The sequence below is a fragment of the Thamnophis sirtalis genome, unplaced genomic scaffold (genome assembly GCF_051295495.1).
Source record: "Thamnophis sirtalis isolate CommonGarterSnake01/CBP01778 unplaced genomic scaffold, rThaSir2_p1.2 scaffold_11, whole genome shotgun sequence".
Taxonomy (NCBI): Eukaryota; Metazoa; Chordata; class Lepidosauria; order Squamata; family Natricidae; genus Thamnophis; species Thamnophis sirtalis.
In genome coordinates, this window is record NW_028261391.1 from 26,878,729 (window position 1) to 26,895,774 (window position 17,046).

The window sequence follows — 17,046 nt, forward strand, 5'->3', positions numbered from 1 at the left end:
TGTTGCGATGATGTCATCAGCTCCACTTCGCTTTATTCATAGGGGGGAGGGCTGCCACTGAAGATGCCGATGAGCCCCCGCCGCCACCAGAATAACTGCTGCTGCCTCCTCCTCCTCCTCCAACAGCACCACCACATTTGCTGCCCGGCGCTGCGACCGTTTTTCCTGCTCGCGGTCCCTCCCACGGACTCATGGCTCCTCAAAAGCATGGCGGAGGTGGAGGGGGCAGGGGTAACGTGGAGCCCAGCTCAGGTGCTCCAAGCGAAGGGGGCTACGCCGCTGCCATGGGCGGGGGTGCCGGTGGGACCTTTACCGGCTTCACCTCAGCCGCAGCGTCGGGCGGCAAATCCGGCAGTGCTGTTGGAGGAGGAGGAGGTGGCAGCAGATATTCCGGTGGCAGCGGGGGCTTTGGGGCTTCACTTCAGCTGCAGTGCCGGGCACAAGCGGCTAAGACTGGCCGCCCACAAAGGACCTCCCCAGGCTTGCTTTACTGAACACGGGGTGACTGAGGCTAGCCTGAGGCTAGTTTGAGCGGGCATGGCCAGCACAAACTACCATCAGTCGCCCCACACTCATCAAAACAAGTCTGGGGAGGTCCTTTGTGGGCGGCCAGTCTTAGCAACGATATATTACTAATTCTTTTTAATGTGAACTTGAGTCTCCCCCAAACTGATTGCCTCTGACATAGAAGCAGCCAACCTTCTGAGTACACCTCGCTATTCCAAGCCAAGCAAAACAAACAAAAAACCCACCATGTGTTTTTGAGCAAGCCCAATGGGAAAAGCAACCGCCAGCCTAATGGTTCATCCATTTGCAGTCGATCACCATTTACAATGCACCCTGTCAGCTGACACCGACAAAATGCTGTTTAATGGTTTGCCCAGGCAGGGAGGGAAATATGATGCGCCCCACCGGATTGCAGCAACGCATTTCAAAAACAGCAAAACCCCACCTTGGAGCTTAAAGTGGACTAACCTCTCGCTTTGCCATGACTATTCCTTTAAAATATGTGAAATATCGCGTTTTGGAATGGGTGGCTGTAACAAAACATTAAAAGCGTCCTGGCAGTTATCAGACAATGGAAATACCAATACACTGAACAAAGGACGTAGCGAAATATAAAGAATGCAAGAGAGAAACATGTATCCTTTTAAAGTCCCCAAACGCCAGGCACATTAACCCAAGAAGAAGTGGTCCCAAAGGTGCTTTTTTTTCCAAAAGGCGAGTTGACTTTCTTGGGGTATTTCCCCCCCCCCTTTGAAAACGTTTCGCTTCTCATCCATGAAGCTTTCAGTTCTTCTATCCTCTTGCGTGAGAAGAGAAACGTCTGAAAAGGGGGGGGATCCCAGAAAGTCCATTCACCTTTGGAAAAAGCGCAGATCTGAATGATTGAGAACCTCTCCGTAGACATAATGGTAAAAGGTTGGAAAAACCAAAGAAACTTTACTTGCACGCTGGAGAGTTGAACTTGCTCGGAGTATGAACTTTTCCAACACAGGCGCGTTTTACAAGCAAGGCTCCTGCTGCTAGATTGTGCAGTCACTCAACTGCAAGGCATGATTCGCTGCTCCCAGATTAGGAGGCGGGAGAATCACGTGCCTCCTTTGCATACGAATTTTTTTTAACTTTTTAACTCTTAAAAGGCGAAAAATTCCTTATGCAAAGGAGGCCCATAGTTCTCTAGCCTCCCCCTACAGTTAACACTAAGCAGACTCAAAGTCACTGTGACTTGGAGTCTGGCAGCAACTACCCTGGCCTTTTTAATTATTTTAAAAATCTTTTCCTTTTCCTTGCTTGACTGGTGAGGCCCCGCCTCCAGTGACTGCACATCACTGCATTAAACCATGAACCTTAGTTAAAGAACCCTTGCATGATGGGAGTAGTAACTTTTTTACAAATAGAAAGCTCATGATCAAAGCTTTCCTGCCAAGTGGGTTATACAAACACATATAAAAATCCATATAAGAACATGGTATTTTGGTTCAATCCTCTTGCTGTTCTCTTGTTCATCTCATGTTTAGGACATTATCAAGCATGAGATAAAGAAGAGAAGAGCAAGGTGAATGAGCCAAAATAGTAATGTCTTAATGGAAACTTACTTGGACACAATGCTAATCTATATTTGAATCCTATGCACATCAGCTGAAATCAGAAGCCATTGTTTCATCCGGAGTACTACAAATTCTCATCACTGGGATAAATACTAATGAAATTGCATTCCTATCAAAGCTATATAAATAGAAGAAAAGGAAGGACACTGGGTTCCATCCAGAGGTGGTATTCAGCCAGTTCTGACAGGTTCTGGAAAACCGGTAGCGGACATTTTGAGTAGTTTGGAGAACTGGCAAATACGCTGGCTCTGCCCCCAATGCCTCTCAGCTTCCCAGCTGACCTTCTTTTGTTGCTCTGCACAGGAGAACAGAGCTGGAAAGCAAGTTAGTGGGGTGGGGAGGGAATGGGGATTTTGCAGTAACCTTCACCTGCTACGCCTACAAAGCCACGCCCACAAAGCCACACCATGCCCACAAAGCCATGCCCATAGAACCAGTAGTAAAAAAAAAATTGAATTCCCGCCACTGGTTCCATCCTGACAGCTGGTTTGTGCCGAGACCCACTGAAATAACTCTGAATATTTATGGCTCATTTCTCACTAATTTCAAAGAAAAATAAGTAGAATTGACCTTAAATGGCTCCAACCCACCTTGTGCTCCCCTCCCTGAAGGATTCAGCAAAATATTACTTCAGTTTGTCCTTTGCCACTGGTGGTGGATCAGCAAACCCGCCTTCCATTTTTTTTTCTGTTTGGTTTATAAAACTGAAATACTGTATTTTTCAGAGTATAAGACAGACCTTTTTTCCCCTCAAAAAAGAGCCTGAAAATCTGGGTGCATCTTATACATGGAATACAGCATCCCCAAACCCCTTTGAAATAAATAAAAAAATGCATAAAGTTGCTAAAATAAAAAGCAACGTAAAACACACAACTACCAGAGAATCATAAAATGCTCTCAACACAACTAGGATTATGAACTGGTCACAAGAGGGCAGTAAATGTCTTTCTTTGAAGCACTTTCTACCAAAACCACTGGATATGATGGCATGTCTGATATTGCAAATGGTCAGACTGTATTTTTATACCATTTCGGTGCTTTCCATTTGTTATTTGCATCACGAATGTATGTGTTTGTATGGCATCAGATCTAGTCAGTCTCTAGATCCAGAGGGAATTATTTATGCCTTCATGTCAGCAGAGCACAGTCTCATGTGCGCAGAACAAATACGAAGCAGAAATCTCACTTATGCCCTTGGGGTCATCGCCTAGTTGGATTTCCATAATGCGCCACACATGGGGTTGCCCTTGAAGAATATTCAAAAAATTCAGCTGGTGCAAAATGCATCAGCACAGGCAGTTATCTGTGTCCCTATTACAGTACACCTTACACCTCTATCTGCTAACTGCTTCATGGCAGTTACTTCAGATTACCTCTCTCTGATTACATCTGCATCGTCCTCATCAGGTCTGGCAGAGAACAGGCTGCATCAGGCTGCAGTTCATAACTGCCAGGGAATTACATTTGACAGATGGCAGGAGATGGGTCTTCTCTACCATAGTGCCAACCTTATGGAATCTTCTCTCCCCTGGAAGTGAGATTAGCTCCATCCTTCCCAACATTCCACAAGTCCTTCAAGATCTGGTTATGTTATCAAGCCAGGAGGCCTCAGAGGAATGGAAAGTTTTGCCTTCTTTCTTCTTTGGATTTAAAATGATGACATACAAAAGCCAGATCGTGGTTTTGAGAAAGACTGAGAAAAAGCACTGGGTTGAGTTTTGGGGGCTCTGGGTGCTTATTTCAAAAGACAGAATATGGGAACAGTGAATTTATTCTGTAATATATTGGCATGATAGAAATATGTCTTTACTGATGCTGAACCAATATATTCATAAAGAAACAACATGTACAGGTATTCCTTGACTTAATGACCACAATTGAGCCCAAAAATTATGTTGTTAAGTGAGACATTTGTTAAGTGAAATTTGCCCCAGTTTACTACCTTTCTCAACACAGTTGTTAAGTGAATCACTGCAGTTGTTAAATTGGTAACACAGTTAAGTAAATCTAGCCACATTTGACTTTGCTTGTCAGAAAATAGCAAAAGGTAATCATATGATCCTGGGATATGCAGCCATCATAAATATGAGTCAGTTGCCAAGCATCTGAATATTTTTTGTAAATTTTTATTTTTATTTTTGAATAAACACAAACAGACAAAACACACACAAAAACCCTCAAAAACCTCCAAAAACCCACAAAACCATTTTCCATTACAAATTGTAGAAAGTGTGTCGATTGGTTACAAAAACTTTCCAGTAATTCCAGTGTCTTTCCAGTAATAGTGCAGTCTTATGTCTCTTGCCATTTGTGGCATTAGTATTCTGATTATTTCCTTAGTAAGTTTTGTATGGACTTCTCTTCGCAATTTATTGCTTATTGCATATCTTGTATAAGCTCGAAACCCTCCATCTGCTTCTTCAATCAGCTTATCTTTGGCTATCACTAGTGCTTCTGACAAAATTTCTCTCCTTAGTTTCATCAATTCTTCTCTCTTTTCTTCTTCTATACTTTGAGATCTGGGGTAGTGCTCCAGTCCATCTATCTCCCCTTTCCATATTCCACTCTTTCCATTTCTAATGCTCAGTTCACTGTCAGTATCAACAATTTTCTTATCTCTTTGTTTATTTTTTCCTTCAGTTTTTAGAACTTTGACCTCCACTTCCTTCATTTGATGAACAGCCTCAATTTTTCCATCAAATTTTGTTCTAGGATCTATGTTCTCCAATCTCTTCTCAATTCTCTCTGTTACTTCTAATAATTTTTGAATTTCAAACATAATCTTTTGCAATGTTAAGGTTTCTTTTTCATGTTGTGCCATTCTTCCAACTTGTAAACACTGCCACTCTGGCATTCAAAACTTTTTATTAAATTTAAAGCAAGTTCATTTATAATCTTTCAAGACAAGGCTTTGTTTTCACTCCACTCCAGCTGCCAATGAAGCTCCCGAAAAGCATCTGTATAAACAACCCATGCTCTTCTCACTATCACTCTCTGTAAACAAGCTGAGGAACCTTGAAATGCAAAATCAAATAATCAAAGAGAAAAAGAAAAGACAATATTTCCAAGCTTTCCAAGCCTCCAGCCTCCAAGTGGCAGTGTTACTTCCTTTCCCTCTATTATTACAGCCTTCTTTGTATTCCTTTTGTATCTTCTTTATATTCCAGACTTAAAGAAAACAAAATTCTTAAATGGAGCAAAAAACAAACAAACCATCCAATCCAGCATTATAAAAATAAAGAAAAAGATTTTAATCCATAGGTATAATATATATAGTAGTAGTAGTAGTAGTAGTAGAAGAAGAAGATAAACTAATCCATTCAATTTAAAGAATGGGAAACATTTGCAAAAGTTCCATCCGTAAAAGAAATTTTTTAAAAAATGGATAACACACTGTCTAATGTAGCTTAATTTTGCCACTTGTTCTCTTCTGTTTTCAAATTTAATTTATCTTTAATTTTTTGGAGGGGTAGTCTCTTTTATAATAATAAGATTTCCTTACCAGATGGACACACTTTCTCTTTCCGTTTTCCTCCCGTTCCGGATCTGTCCCAACTTTAGCAGCTTCAATGGCTGCGCTTCTGTCACCAGCAAAAAGAGATTCTCCTGGATCAATCAGCAACTTTGTGGAGTCCCTGAGATCAGCAGGACATACTCTTCCCTATCACTATCTCTTCGGGACAGTTTAGGTCCAAAAGGACCGTCCAGCAGCAGAAGTATCAATTGCGATCTTGGAGTTCCAAGATCCATGTCGTGTTGTTGTGACGTCAGAGGCTCCTCCGCCAGCTTGCTTTTTAATCATGTTTTAATGTTCTGCACTTGTGCAGAACATCAAAAAATGATTAAAAAGCAAGTTGGCAACAGCCACAGCAACCGGGAAACTGGTTCGGGGGCGTGTCCAGCCTGCCATCCCTACTAGTTCAGTGACCAAGTGCCAATTTCCACTACTAGTTCACCCAAACCAGTGCGAACCAGTAGCAACCCACCTCCGGTTTAAATTACATATAGTCTTTAGCTATGCTAGCTAGGAACTCCAGGAATTGTGGTCTCAACATATAGGAATGAGCCAAAATTACTAAGAGCTGCCCCAACCAGAAGGGAAGTAATAATGAAAGATTTATAGACAGGTTATTAGAAGCCATTAACAGAATTCCAGGCCCCTCTGCAAACTACCCAGATTCTTTTAACGAAATATAGAAATCTAAATAGTTGTAAAGTTAATACAAAGTTTCTATTGTGATGTGTTCTTAGAAGTTTAGGTTTTTTTTCTGAAATATTAACATGGTGACGTCATTGAAGGTACTGAACTTCTGGTTATCCACGTTTAGGAATGTTTGTTACAGCAAGGACTTTGAAACATGTTTGCATAAAAACAGTTAGTAGTTAGGTAATATTCTGTAGGAAATTGTGGAATCAAGCATAGCTAACTCAGGCTAGCCAAATAAATAGTGCAAATAAAAAGAACAGATAACTATGTACAGCAGAGTTGTAAAACTGGAGATTTTATTTTCTTCAAAATATTGGCCTTATTAAGGTGTACAGATTTTAGTAACAGATACAGGGCCAAGTCAGAAGAACACTATTCACAACATGCTAAAATGAATTTTCTTCCATCACATGTATTTTTAATTATGTACATACTTTCTATGTGCATACAAACAGTATATCTTCCTCCCAAAATGATCCAATTCTCGAATGCATGATGGCAAGCAAGGAATGCATACTTATGACGGATAGGGATATTAAAGCCATAATTTTACTTGAAATGCAATTGGAAATATGGTCCACTGAAATTAATCGACCATATTTTTAAAAAACTCTATTGGACTAATATGCAATGACCTTTGACAAGTTTTCAAACTCAAGCAGTGGGGTTTGTTTTTGGAAAACCTGAATCACAAGGTATAACTATCGCACATAACCAATTTACATAAAACAACAATACCACTTTAATAATTTGCAGAATATTTTTTAGCACAATATTCTTAATTTACACAGAAATATTTGGATAAAAAATGATGATTAAATGGGACAGATTATAGAAAGAAGGGCAATATGGCATAGCTTTAGAAAGCGGACTTATAATATAACTGCTGTGAAGAAAATAGAAAACCACTTCATTGTATTTTTTTTCTTTCTTTTCTATTTTTCTTCAATTTCTTTTCTTGTCTTGAACTTTTTGTTTTTTTTTATTTCTTTCTCTTTTTTCTGTCCTGTATATTAGTTTTTATCTTATTTTTAAAAGCTTCAATAAAACTCATATGTATTATGTTTCCCTGAAAATAAGTCAGGGTCTTATTTTCTTTTGACCCCTGAAATAAGCACTTGGCCTTATTTTCAGGGAGATCTAATTATTTTTGAGGTGCAGGAGGCAGCGAGCATGGTCACCTCATGGCTGCTGCTGTGTTGCAATATTTTCAGGGATGGCTTATTTTCAGGGGAGAGCTTATTTTAGTGCATGCACTCAAAAGCCTAATTGAATTTATTATCCAGGGAGATCTTATTTTCAGGGGGAAAGGGTATGTAAAAAAAAAAGAAATATTTAGATAAAAAACACAAGGTTGGATATTGATAATTCCATCAGATACATTCCATACAACACTGAAGTTGTATCAGTGTTAATTCAAAATGCTGGTTGGAGATTGTCAGCATATCTGCCCTTGTTCTTGTATCTTGAAAGTCATTTCAAGACAAAGAAACTAAGCAGCTAAAAGTTTCTTATTTGAAAACAGAGCAAATCATAAATAAGGTTTTCTTTTGAGCCAAAAGCAATTCAATTCATCTATGTCTTTACAAGAAGAGTGATAGGTTTGGTTCAGGGGCCTTGGCTTCTCTTTTGACTGATGAGGATATCTTTGCCAAATTCTCTTAATATGAGGCTGTCCAAAACTTGCGACTAGTAGAATATAAGCCATGGCTTTACTTCCAAATGGGGCAAACTAACTTAGTTATTGAGCTATGCCAAGTGCAGGCAGGAAGCCTACAAATTCTGGAATAACAGTCACTGGTTTTTTTTAATCTGATAAACCAATATTGGTCATATTTATGCTGCAGAGTGATACAGAACTCAGTGTAACATTTATATATTTTCTAAAAATACTATCATTACTGTAGGAAGGGAAAAGAGGAAGATACTTGAAAGTTGTCACCATTTTAATGCTAAGACCTCTATCCTGTGGTATGTTTCACATGAGACAGAAAGTAAGAAGAAAAAAATGGAAAAAAGTGAGAAAGAAGCAAAGCTACATCTTTTGATTTCTACATTGCAACTCTAATTAGCTAACTGCAATAAGGCCTATGCAGAGGTGGTATTCAGCAGGTTCTGATCCGTTTTGGAGAACCGGTAGCGGAAATTTTGAGTAGTTCAGAGAACCGGTAAATACCACCTCTGACTGGCCCCGCATCCATCTATTCTCTGCCTCCCAAGTTCCAGCTGGTCAGGAGAAAATGGGGATTTTGCAGAAACCTTCCCTGGAGTGGGGAGGGAAAGGAGATTTTATAGTATCCTTCCCCTGCCATGCCCACCAAGCCATGCCCATAGCACTGGTAGTAAAAAAATTGAATCCCACCACTGGGCCTATATTACTTCTGAATAGGGTGATCATAGCAGCCTTGAAAAAACAAATTAACAGAGTTGTTGACAGAAAACGAAAATGTTTGCTAAGCTAAAAGCCCAGTAGCATGAATTTGCAACCACTGAATCTTCTATTTCAAACTACATGGCTAATGAACCAGCCACTCAATTTTTCTGATTTGTTCTAGGCAGATGCAGTCCACTTTATACTACCACAAACTTTTAATCCCATTATGGTTTATTATTTTTATATCATTTGTTTCAAAGTAATGTTCATTGAAAAAACAAAATATTTCTATATACTAACATACATAATAGTAACAAACAAAAACAACTATGATGGAGTTTAACATTTGACTTGTAGGAACGCAAACTAACATACAACTCTTAAAAACAGTATTTAAGAAACAATAGGCAATAATGGAGAATTTTAAAAAAACCTCCAGAATCTATAAACATTCCAAATATGAGCTTCTATCTCATATTCCGATAAATTATTATTATTACTATGGTTGGTTGCACAGTCATCCAAATGTTTAGACTGCACGTGGTATTTTTATCCATTTATCGAATCCTTTCCAAGTATCAGGGCTAAGCAGATGTTGTTTAATGGTATTAAAGATATGGTCAGTACGGATGTAACTGTAATTACAAATTATTATTATTCCATTCATATGACTTATTTCCAACATAGACCATCTTCCCATAAACCATAGCCAAATGATGTATAATTTTGCTTCTTGAAAGGAGCCAAAAATGGCAACCGGTGTTGTTTCAAAGACTTTGTCTTGGAGAAGAATTTATTATAAAAATAAATATGCACTAGCCCAACTGGTGCTAAATATGTGAGGAAAAATAAGTGCAGAAAGGAAAACGTGGTTCTGCTACATCATGGGAAAAGACTCCTCATTCTGGGCCTGTTTCAGGTAAAAACATGTGGCCCTTCATATCAAGAGGAAAGTCCAAAAAGGGATATTCTGTGTTATAATAGCTGGTATTCTGCAATCATCTTCTTTAAACTGTTCCATTTCCCTAAAGAACAAAGAAAAATAAATGTTGGCTACTGTTAGTCATAGTTTAACATTTATACACCATTTATTGCACTAAGAAACCCAGGTAAAATTCACCCTGTAAGTCCTAATTTAGTAGCCCTCTTTTATGCCTGAAATGTGAGTCTGAGGGTCAAATTCCAATGTGAAAATAGTCCTAATGTGGCAAAACCTTGTCTTCCCAGTGGTTCCTTCATCCTGCCTTGAAAATGAGGTCAGCAAAGTTGACATCCTTACACAAGGGCTGGGGTTATGATTTTGACCACTGGGGGTCAGGGGAGTGAAGTGTTGTCCACTTTCTGCTGCTGCTTCTTTCCACCAAAACCTCCAAGAATGGGTCCTTTACCACCTTCCACCATAACAACCCCAATGCTTTCCAGAAAGCATGGAAGAAAGGACAGGTATTCTTGTGGAAAGAGACAGCAGAGGTTACTGGTGGGAAAATCAACCCTGCAGAATAAGTCAATATTGCTCTAGGGCCAGGATGGCGAACCTATGGCATGTGTGCCACAGGTGGCACATGGGGTCATTTGTCACGGCACACGAGGCATATCTCTGTCAGCTGGCCAGCTGAGTTCTGCCTTTTTTAAAGCTATTTTTCGCCCTCCCCAGGCTCCAGAGGCAAAAACAACCTCCCCCCAGAAGTTCTCCGGAGGCACCAGGAGCTTTCCTGAAGGCGCTGGAGGACTAAAAATGACCCTACGAGCAAACCGGATTTCCGGTTGTTTTTTGTTGTTTTTTGTTCTCCGGAAGCCTCCGGAAGGCCCCTGAAGGCTCTGGAGGGCTTAAACCGGCCCTACGAGCAAACCAGAAGTATGTTCCCGAACTTCTGGTTTGCCCTAGGGCTGTTTTTTTGTGCTCTGGAGGCTTCAGGTAATATAAAGCTTCTGGAGCCTGGGGAGGACAAAAAAAGCATGCAAAAATGGGGGGAGTGCCTGTCATGCGCGCATGCCCACCAGGGGTGTGTGTCGTAAATTGCATTATGGGTGTGGTATGTCCACACACGACCCCCCTGCACTCCCCCCGCTTATGGCATGCGAGCCAAAAAAGGTTCGCCATCACTGCTATAGGGTGAAAAAGTAAAGAAAAGAGTTCTAATGCTCCTCTGATTGGGATTAAGCAGCAGGATGGCCCCCAGGTGGTATGAGGACAAGTTCTTAATGTCTGGTAAACCTGCCTTGTGAATTCTCTTGGATAGAGGCTTAGCATGGACAAATTGGAAAAGGACGTTTTGTGTGAAAGGAGATCAAGCACCGCCACATACTAATGGCTACTCAGAATGCCATTAAAATAGACTACAGTACTAGAAGTTCGTTTAAGACCTAGGCTGACAAACTAAATTATGATCATTAATTATGGCACAAATAATATATATATGCAGATGAACATGCTTGGCAGTAATTACTCATTTTGGCTTTTCTCATGTGTATAAATTTCAAATGCCTTTTTTTAAAAAAAGTCTGATAAATAACATAACAATTCTATTGCAAAGTTGTGGCAGCAAATATGTATTTTTTTTCTTAGAACACTTCTACACAACTTAGCAACTTATAAGCTACAGCAACAAGAAAGTGGTTGCGCTCTGGCTTAAGTATTCTCTCTGAAAATAGAATTATAGATTTAGAACTCTCATCTAGACAACTGAGTTTCATCCTATAAGAATAAAAATTAAAGCATTACTAAGAGATGACTCCAGTAGTTGATAGACTCAGTGAAAGAGAAGCTTTCAGTTTCTTAGATTCCACCATAATTTGAATTTACCATCATAAGGTCTTTTCTGATACTCAAAGAGTATCAATTTGTCAATTTGTCATAAGTATTTAAGAAAACACAATAAGTAAATAATAGCAATTCAACAGGGAAAATGAGAAGCTGGCCTACTGGAATATGAAAGCATTCTTACCCCACAGCACCCACAACATTTGCAGTCACCACAGATAGCTCCAAAGAGACCATTGATTGTCTGAATAGCACACAAGACCAGTTGAATTCCACTCATTATTAGAAGCAGAGAGAAGAGTGTCAGATTCCAGGGCACAATGGATTCTGGGGACCGGCATTTCTCCCATAAACTATGATCCGCAAGGTAATCCCTATGGGAAGAAAAAAAATATGTCTCTGTTATAGAAGCCATTGCCTACATTTTATGTTTACTTTCCTAGCATATGCATGTGCCATAACCCAGGACAGATCAATGCACATTATAAAATAGTATTGATCTAATGGTAATCCCTGGGTTCTAATAAAATAAAACTGATACCCATTTAAGAAAGGATTAAGTTGTATCTTGCTAGACATAATGGATTACCAGAAGTATATGACTGGTGAAATATCTCCCTCCCCCTCAACAATTTTTTTTGAGAATTGTTTCCATATAGTCTGCATGGAACAGATCTTTAAAAAAAAAAAAAAAACTTCAGTGACATTTTGGCCAAGTTTAATTTATGAAAAATGCGGCCCATAAAATCTGAAAAGAAAGTGCCTAGTCAGGGAAAGATTTCTTCTTCTTCTCTTTGTGCCATATCCACCATCGGACATTGGTGATCATGTTGGCAATCCTATTTTCATCAACAACCGCATGAAAAAGGGCTGCTGAGTTTTGTCCAAACCAGTCCCTTAGATTTTGAAGCCATGATGTTCTTCTTCTGCCTGGACCTCGTTTGCCTTCAATCTTTCCCTGGAGGATTAAGTGAACTATGCTGTATTTTTCTAGATATCACACCTGAAATATTCTTTTGCTTTTTAATGGCTTTGATGATTTTCCTTTGCTTTCCCAGGTGAATTATCACCTCCTCATTTGTAATTTTGTCAACCCAGTTTATACGTAACAACTATCTGTAAATACACATTTCAAATGCTTCTAGTTTCTTCAAGTGGTTTTCTGTCAGAGACCAACTCTCTGCTCTGTAGAGCAGGATAGAAAAGATGTAACAAGGGAAAGACTGCTGCAATGAAATAACAGGAATAAAGTTCCTTTATTGTCAAAATGGGATGGTCTGCTGGCTGAAGGATTCACCAGAATTATTCTCTTAATTTATTTATCAATAAGAATGAAACAGTCTAATAAAGTTTTTAAGGGATTTAATAATGGCAAATTCATAAGCTAAAATAAATAAATATTTTAAATAAATCTATGGCTATATCTAATGATGTTCACTTAGATACAATGACAGGGAACGTGAAGCCATTATCAATAAGAGAAAACAATACCTGGAGTTTGCAAATAATTATAGCTCAATGTTTCCAACAGATTTTGAGAGCTGAGAATAATCTTGTGGTCCACAATACTGGCATAGTACTTCTGACTTTGTATGGAAATATGTATTTCTTTTAAAATTTTGTCCGATTAGCATAACCTTATTTTGTCCGATCAGCAGAACTCAGATAATGATACTTTTCTACCAAAAGGTCGTTTTGGAATGATAAATTTCAGGGAAGGTACTAGCCATTTTTATTAATTTTTTTCTGTGTTACACATAACACAGAATGTACTTTGCCATTCCATATTTTTTGTTATGGCTTCTTTTCTATATTCAAAGAACCAATCAATCCAGAGTTGTCACTTAAAACACAAACTAACAGACTCAAATTACTATATTTTGAAAATATTATGCAAAGACGTGGTCTCCTGAGTAGTCTTTAATGGTGGGAAAGGTGGAAGGAATGGGAAGAAGAGGGTGACCAGTAGCAGGGTGGATGGACACAATTACAGCAGTGATAGACACATTTGTGTAAGACTTGAAGGGCCAATTTATTGATAGAACATCCTAGACATGGTCTATCTATGTCACGGGTGTCAATTCAATTTCATTGAGCACTGCATCAGGGTTGTGTTTGACCTCAGGGGGCCGGGGTAGTGAGCCTGGCCAACATGATGTCACTCGTATTGGGGGGGGGCACCTGTGATGGCTTGAGCACTCTGTCAGTGAAAACGGGCTACTGAGCTCTGTTTTTGGCTAGTACAGCCTCCTGCAACCCCATGCTAGTGAAAACGGAGCTCGGAAGGGCAGCACACAGCCTTCGTGAGCTCCATTTTCGCTGGCAGAGGCACTGCGGACTAGTCCTTTGCTGTTTCCAGGGTGGCCCTGCCTGCCAGATCTAAGCACCCAGCAGGCTGAATTTGGCCCCCGGGCCTTGAGTTTGACACCCCTGATCTATGTGGTCATTAAAAGTCAACACTGACTCGTGAATGATAACCAATATTTTCTATACAGTCTCATAATTTTTTTATTTTTTTAAGTGAATTTAAAGCATGCCTTCCACAGCTATCCCCAACAAGGTGTCCTCAGATTAGTAGGAATACGATACCTCCCTCATGAGGAAGATGTAGCCCCACATATGTGAAGAGCATTGAGTGAAAAAGGCTGTCTTTCAATAATATCACACAATCTCAATCATGTTGTTACATAATGGCTAAATAAGAATAGCAATAATAATAGTGCCTATCCCAAATCCTTGGGAAAGACACCATAGGCTGGCAAAAATGCTAAACCCACCCTGAACATCTGGCTGACTATGTGATGAAACATGTACTTAACAATAACAGGGTTAAAAGTATCTTACCCATTATTAAACGGATACGTCCAGTTGCTATCATTGGAGTCAGTGTTACACTTCGGGCCTCTGTTCAAAGCCAAAACTGACACAACAAAACTGTATCCAGCTCCCACAATTCCAACTGCTGCAAATATTATAGAACTAAACATCTGCCAACAAAAAGAAAAGACTAGATCAAATCTGACTCTTGCAGGTTTATATAATTACTTGGTTTATTTTTGTCACAAATGGCATATGAAAAAGTAAGAAATCACTATCTCTAAATCTACTGAAATTTCCTTAGTTCGGGGATCATATGGAACTTAATGACAGAAATTCACGATAAGGCATGAACTTCAAAATCTTTACAAATTAAATTCAAGGGGCTAAAGTAGTTGGCATTATAAGAAAGCTGAGTGGTATACTCTAGTCAAGGCTTCAGTCCAGAAGTTTTAACATTTGATTTGCTTTTAATGAATCATGTTTATGATTCATAAAAATTCGTTTTACCCAAAAATAATTCTTAAGATAGTTTGACCAATTTAACCTTCAACGTCCTGGATGTAAAGAGGTGGGTTGCTCCTGGTCTGGCCCAGATCAGGTGAATTGGTAGTAGTGGTGGTGGGAGGCTCTGCTCACCCGCCCAAACACTTCTGCACATGCACAGAAGTGTTGAGCCCACAAATCGGTAGTAAAAATATTGGCAACACACCACTGGTGTAAACCCATAAAGCCCCACCACATGTTGCAATTAGATTACAATTGTTAATCTAACAGAAGGGGGAAATGATTAAGCATATAGGGGGAAACTGTACTAACTAGCTAATTAATGTATTAGCTTATTACTATCAGTATTCCATTTAATTAAATCATATTTTGTCCTGGCCCCAATCCCTTTGGGGGTCACAGAAAGGGTCAAAAAAGAGTCAGGCTATGGAATCTATTTTAGGAAAAAAGACAGCAAAAAGATCAAGGCGTAGAACCATGATCCAGGATAATAAAATCATAGATACAACATGGAAAATGGTTAGAAAAAGGATTTATAAAATCCCTTTTCTATGATGATAATACAATGGAGACTCACCCAATTTATTAACAAGGGATGTGGAATTTTACCCCACATCATTGCTTTATAGAATTTTCTGCCATCCTAAAACTTCCAAATACAGAGTGCATCTAAGAAATCTAATATTATCTAAAATCTAAAATGCTTTTTTCTTAAGTATTTCTTTGGGTGAAACAGGCTCAAATGGAGCCTAATTATCAAGGCCATCCTCTACAATGGTAGTGTAATGATGAATGGAATATATATTTTCTTCTTAATCATTAGATTGGGATTGGAGGTTCTTATTCCTTCCATAATTACCGCAAATCTTTTTCCACAGCTTTCATTTCCACAGCATCCACAACAATCATTATTCTTAAGACCCAAAAAGACCAAAGCAGGAAACACCATCTGGATAAAACAGAAAATCACAATGAGGCCATAATCTTTCTCTAGTTAGTTGCATCTAATCTGGATGCTACAATATTATTTTTTCTTTCTTGCTGAAATGTCATCATTGCAACCAACAGCTTTACAATTGTGTAAGCAACAGGATTATTCTAGTCCAATGATGTGGTCACCGTAAGCACATTGAACTGGAAAAAGCCACTGAATGCAATGGGAATCACTTTCAAGTTTAACGATTAGCCTCTGACTGGAAATATCCCAACACACAAAGAAAAACCAAATAGAAAAAAGAGGAAAGGTAACCAGTAATACATTTTATAGAAATCTGTTTATATTCATTTCTAATCTGCATTGGTTACTGCTCTAACAAAACAATGCTAGGCTAATAAAGTGTTGGTTTGATCTAACAAAATGATGTTTACCTATTTATTCATCAAAAACATCTAGATATATATGTTGTTGTTACTGCATCATCAGATCGGCATCTGTTCTCTTAATAACAGATTTAATTCATATTCAGTTTATATTTTTAATTTCAATCCGGTTTATTCATCAGATAATAATTTAATTCCAATGATAGATCGCAACAAAGATCTGTGTATCCATAGATGAACTTCTATAAAGCCTGTAAACTCTTGATGATAAATAGAAAAAGAACAGGGTACTCGATATACTTACCAGTACACCAGAACCCAAAATTCCTCCAAGGTACCAAACTTCATCTGAAATATGGTCGCTAATTTCAATTGTTCCTCCAGGAAAAAATAATAGAATATTGGCAAGAACGCATAGTATAGTTAAAGGAATGAGAGTAACTCCAAGACACTTGGCACATCCTCCACAACACATATTTCAAAATTGTACTGCAAAGTCCACTAAAAAGATAGACTTTTCCTTGGATCTTGATGTAATTTTTAGCAGAAGTTTCTTATGGTCTTCTTATAATTTTATAGCCTCAACCCACTTGTGTTTTTGATTCCACTTTCTTTCATAGAGTTCAGTCTGCCAGCAGCTCAGAGCTCTGACAATTTATAAGCCTAACAATGTCATGATCTCATATTTCTGCATCCCTCCCTCCCTAATGAGATTATGTTCAGAACAGCCTCTGAATTTGTCATGACAACCAGAGGCTCTGTTAATATTCTACTATCCACCCCAAGAAAGTCAATCGTTGGAAGATGATTGTAACTTCTCTTCCCGCTGATGATAGAAGATTTGGGCTGGCGAACTTTCTCTCTCATTAGATTGAAAAAAAGGAAAAGATATCAGATTCTTATCCACAATGCAAATAAAAATGAATGATTACTTCATGTATCATTACAT

At 38.8% G+C, this 17,046-nt stretch overlaps 1 protein-coding gene across 1 annotated transcript; it reads right to left on the reverse strand.

Moving 5' to 3' along the window:
• Positions 1-8,000: 8,000 nt before the first annotated feature.
• Positions 8,001-16,729, reverse strand: TM4SF4 (transmembrane 4 L six family member 4). Its single transcript, XM_087725398.1, has 5 exons — positions 16,402-16,729; positions 15,637-15,726; positions 14,298-14,440; positions 11,638-11,827; positions 8,001-9,717 (listed from the first exon to the last, which is right to left on the reverse strand). Exons 1-5 carry the CDS (start codon positions 16,570-16,572, stop codon positions 9,700-9,702), a joined length of 612 nt encoding a protein of 203 aa, XP_087581524.1. The 5' UTR covers positions 16,573-16,729; the 3' UTR covers positions 8,001-9,699.
• Positions 16,730-17,046: the final 317 nt, after the last annotated feature.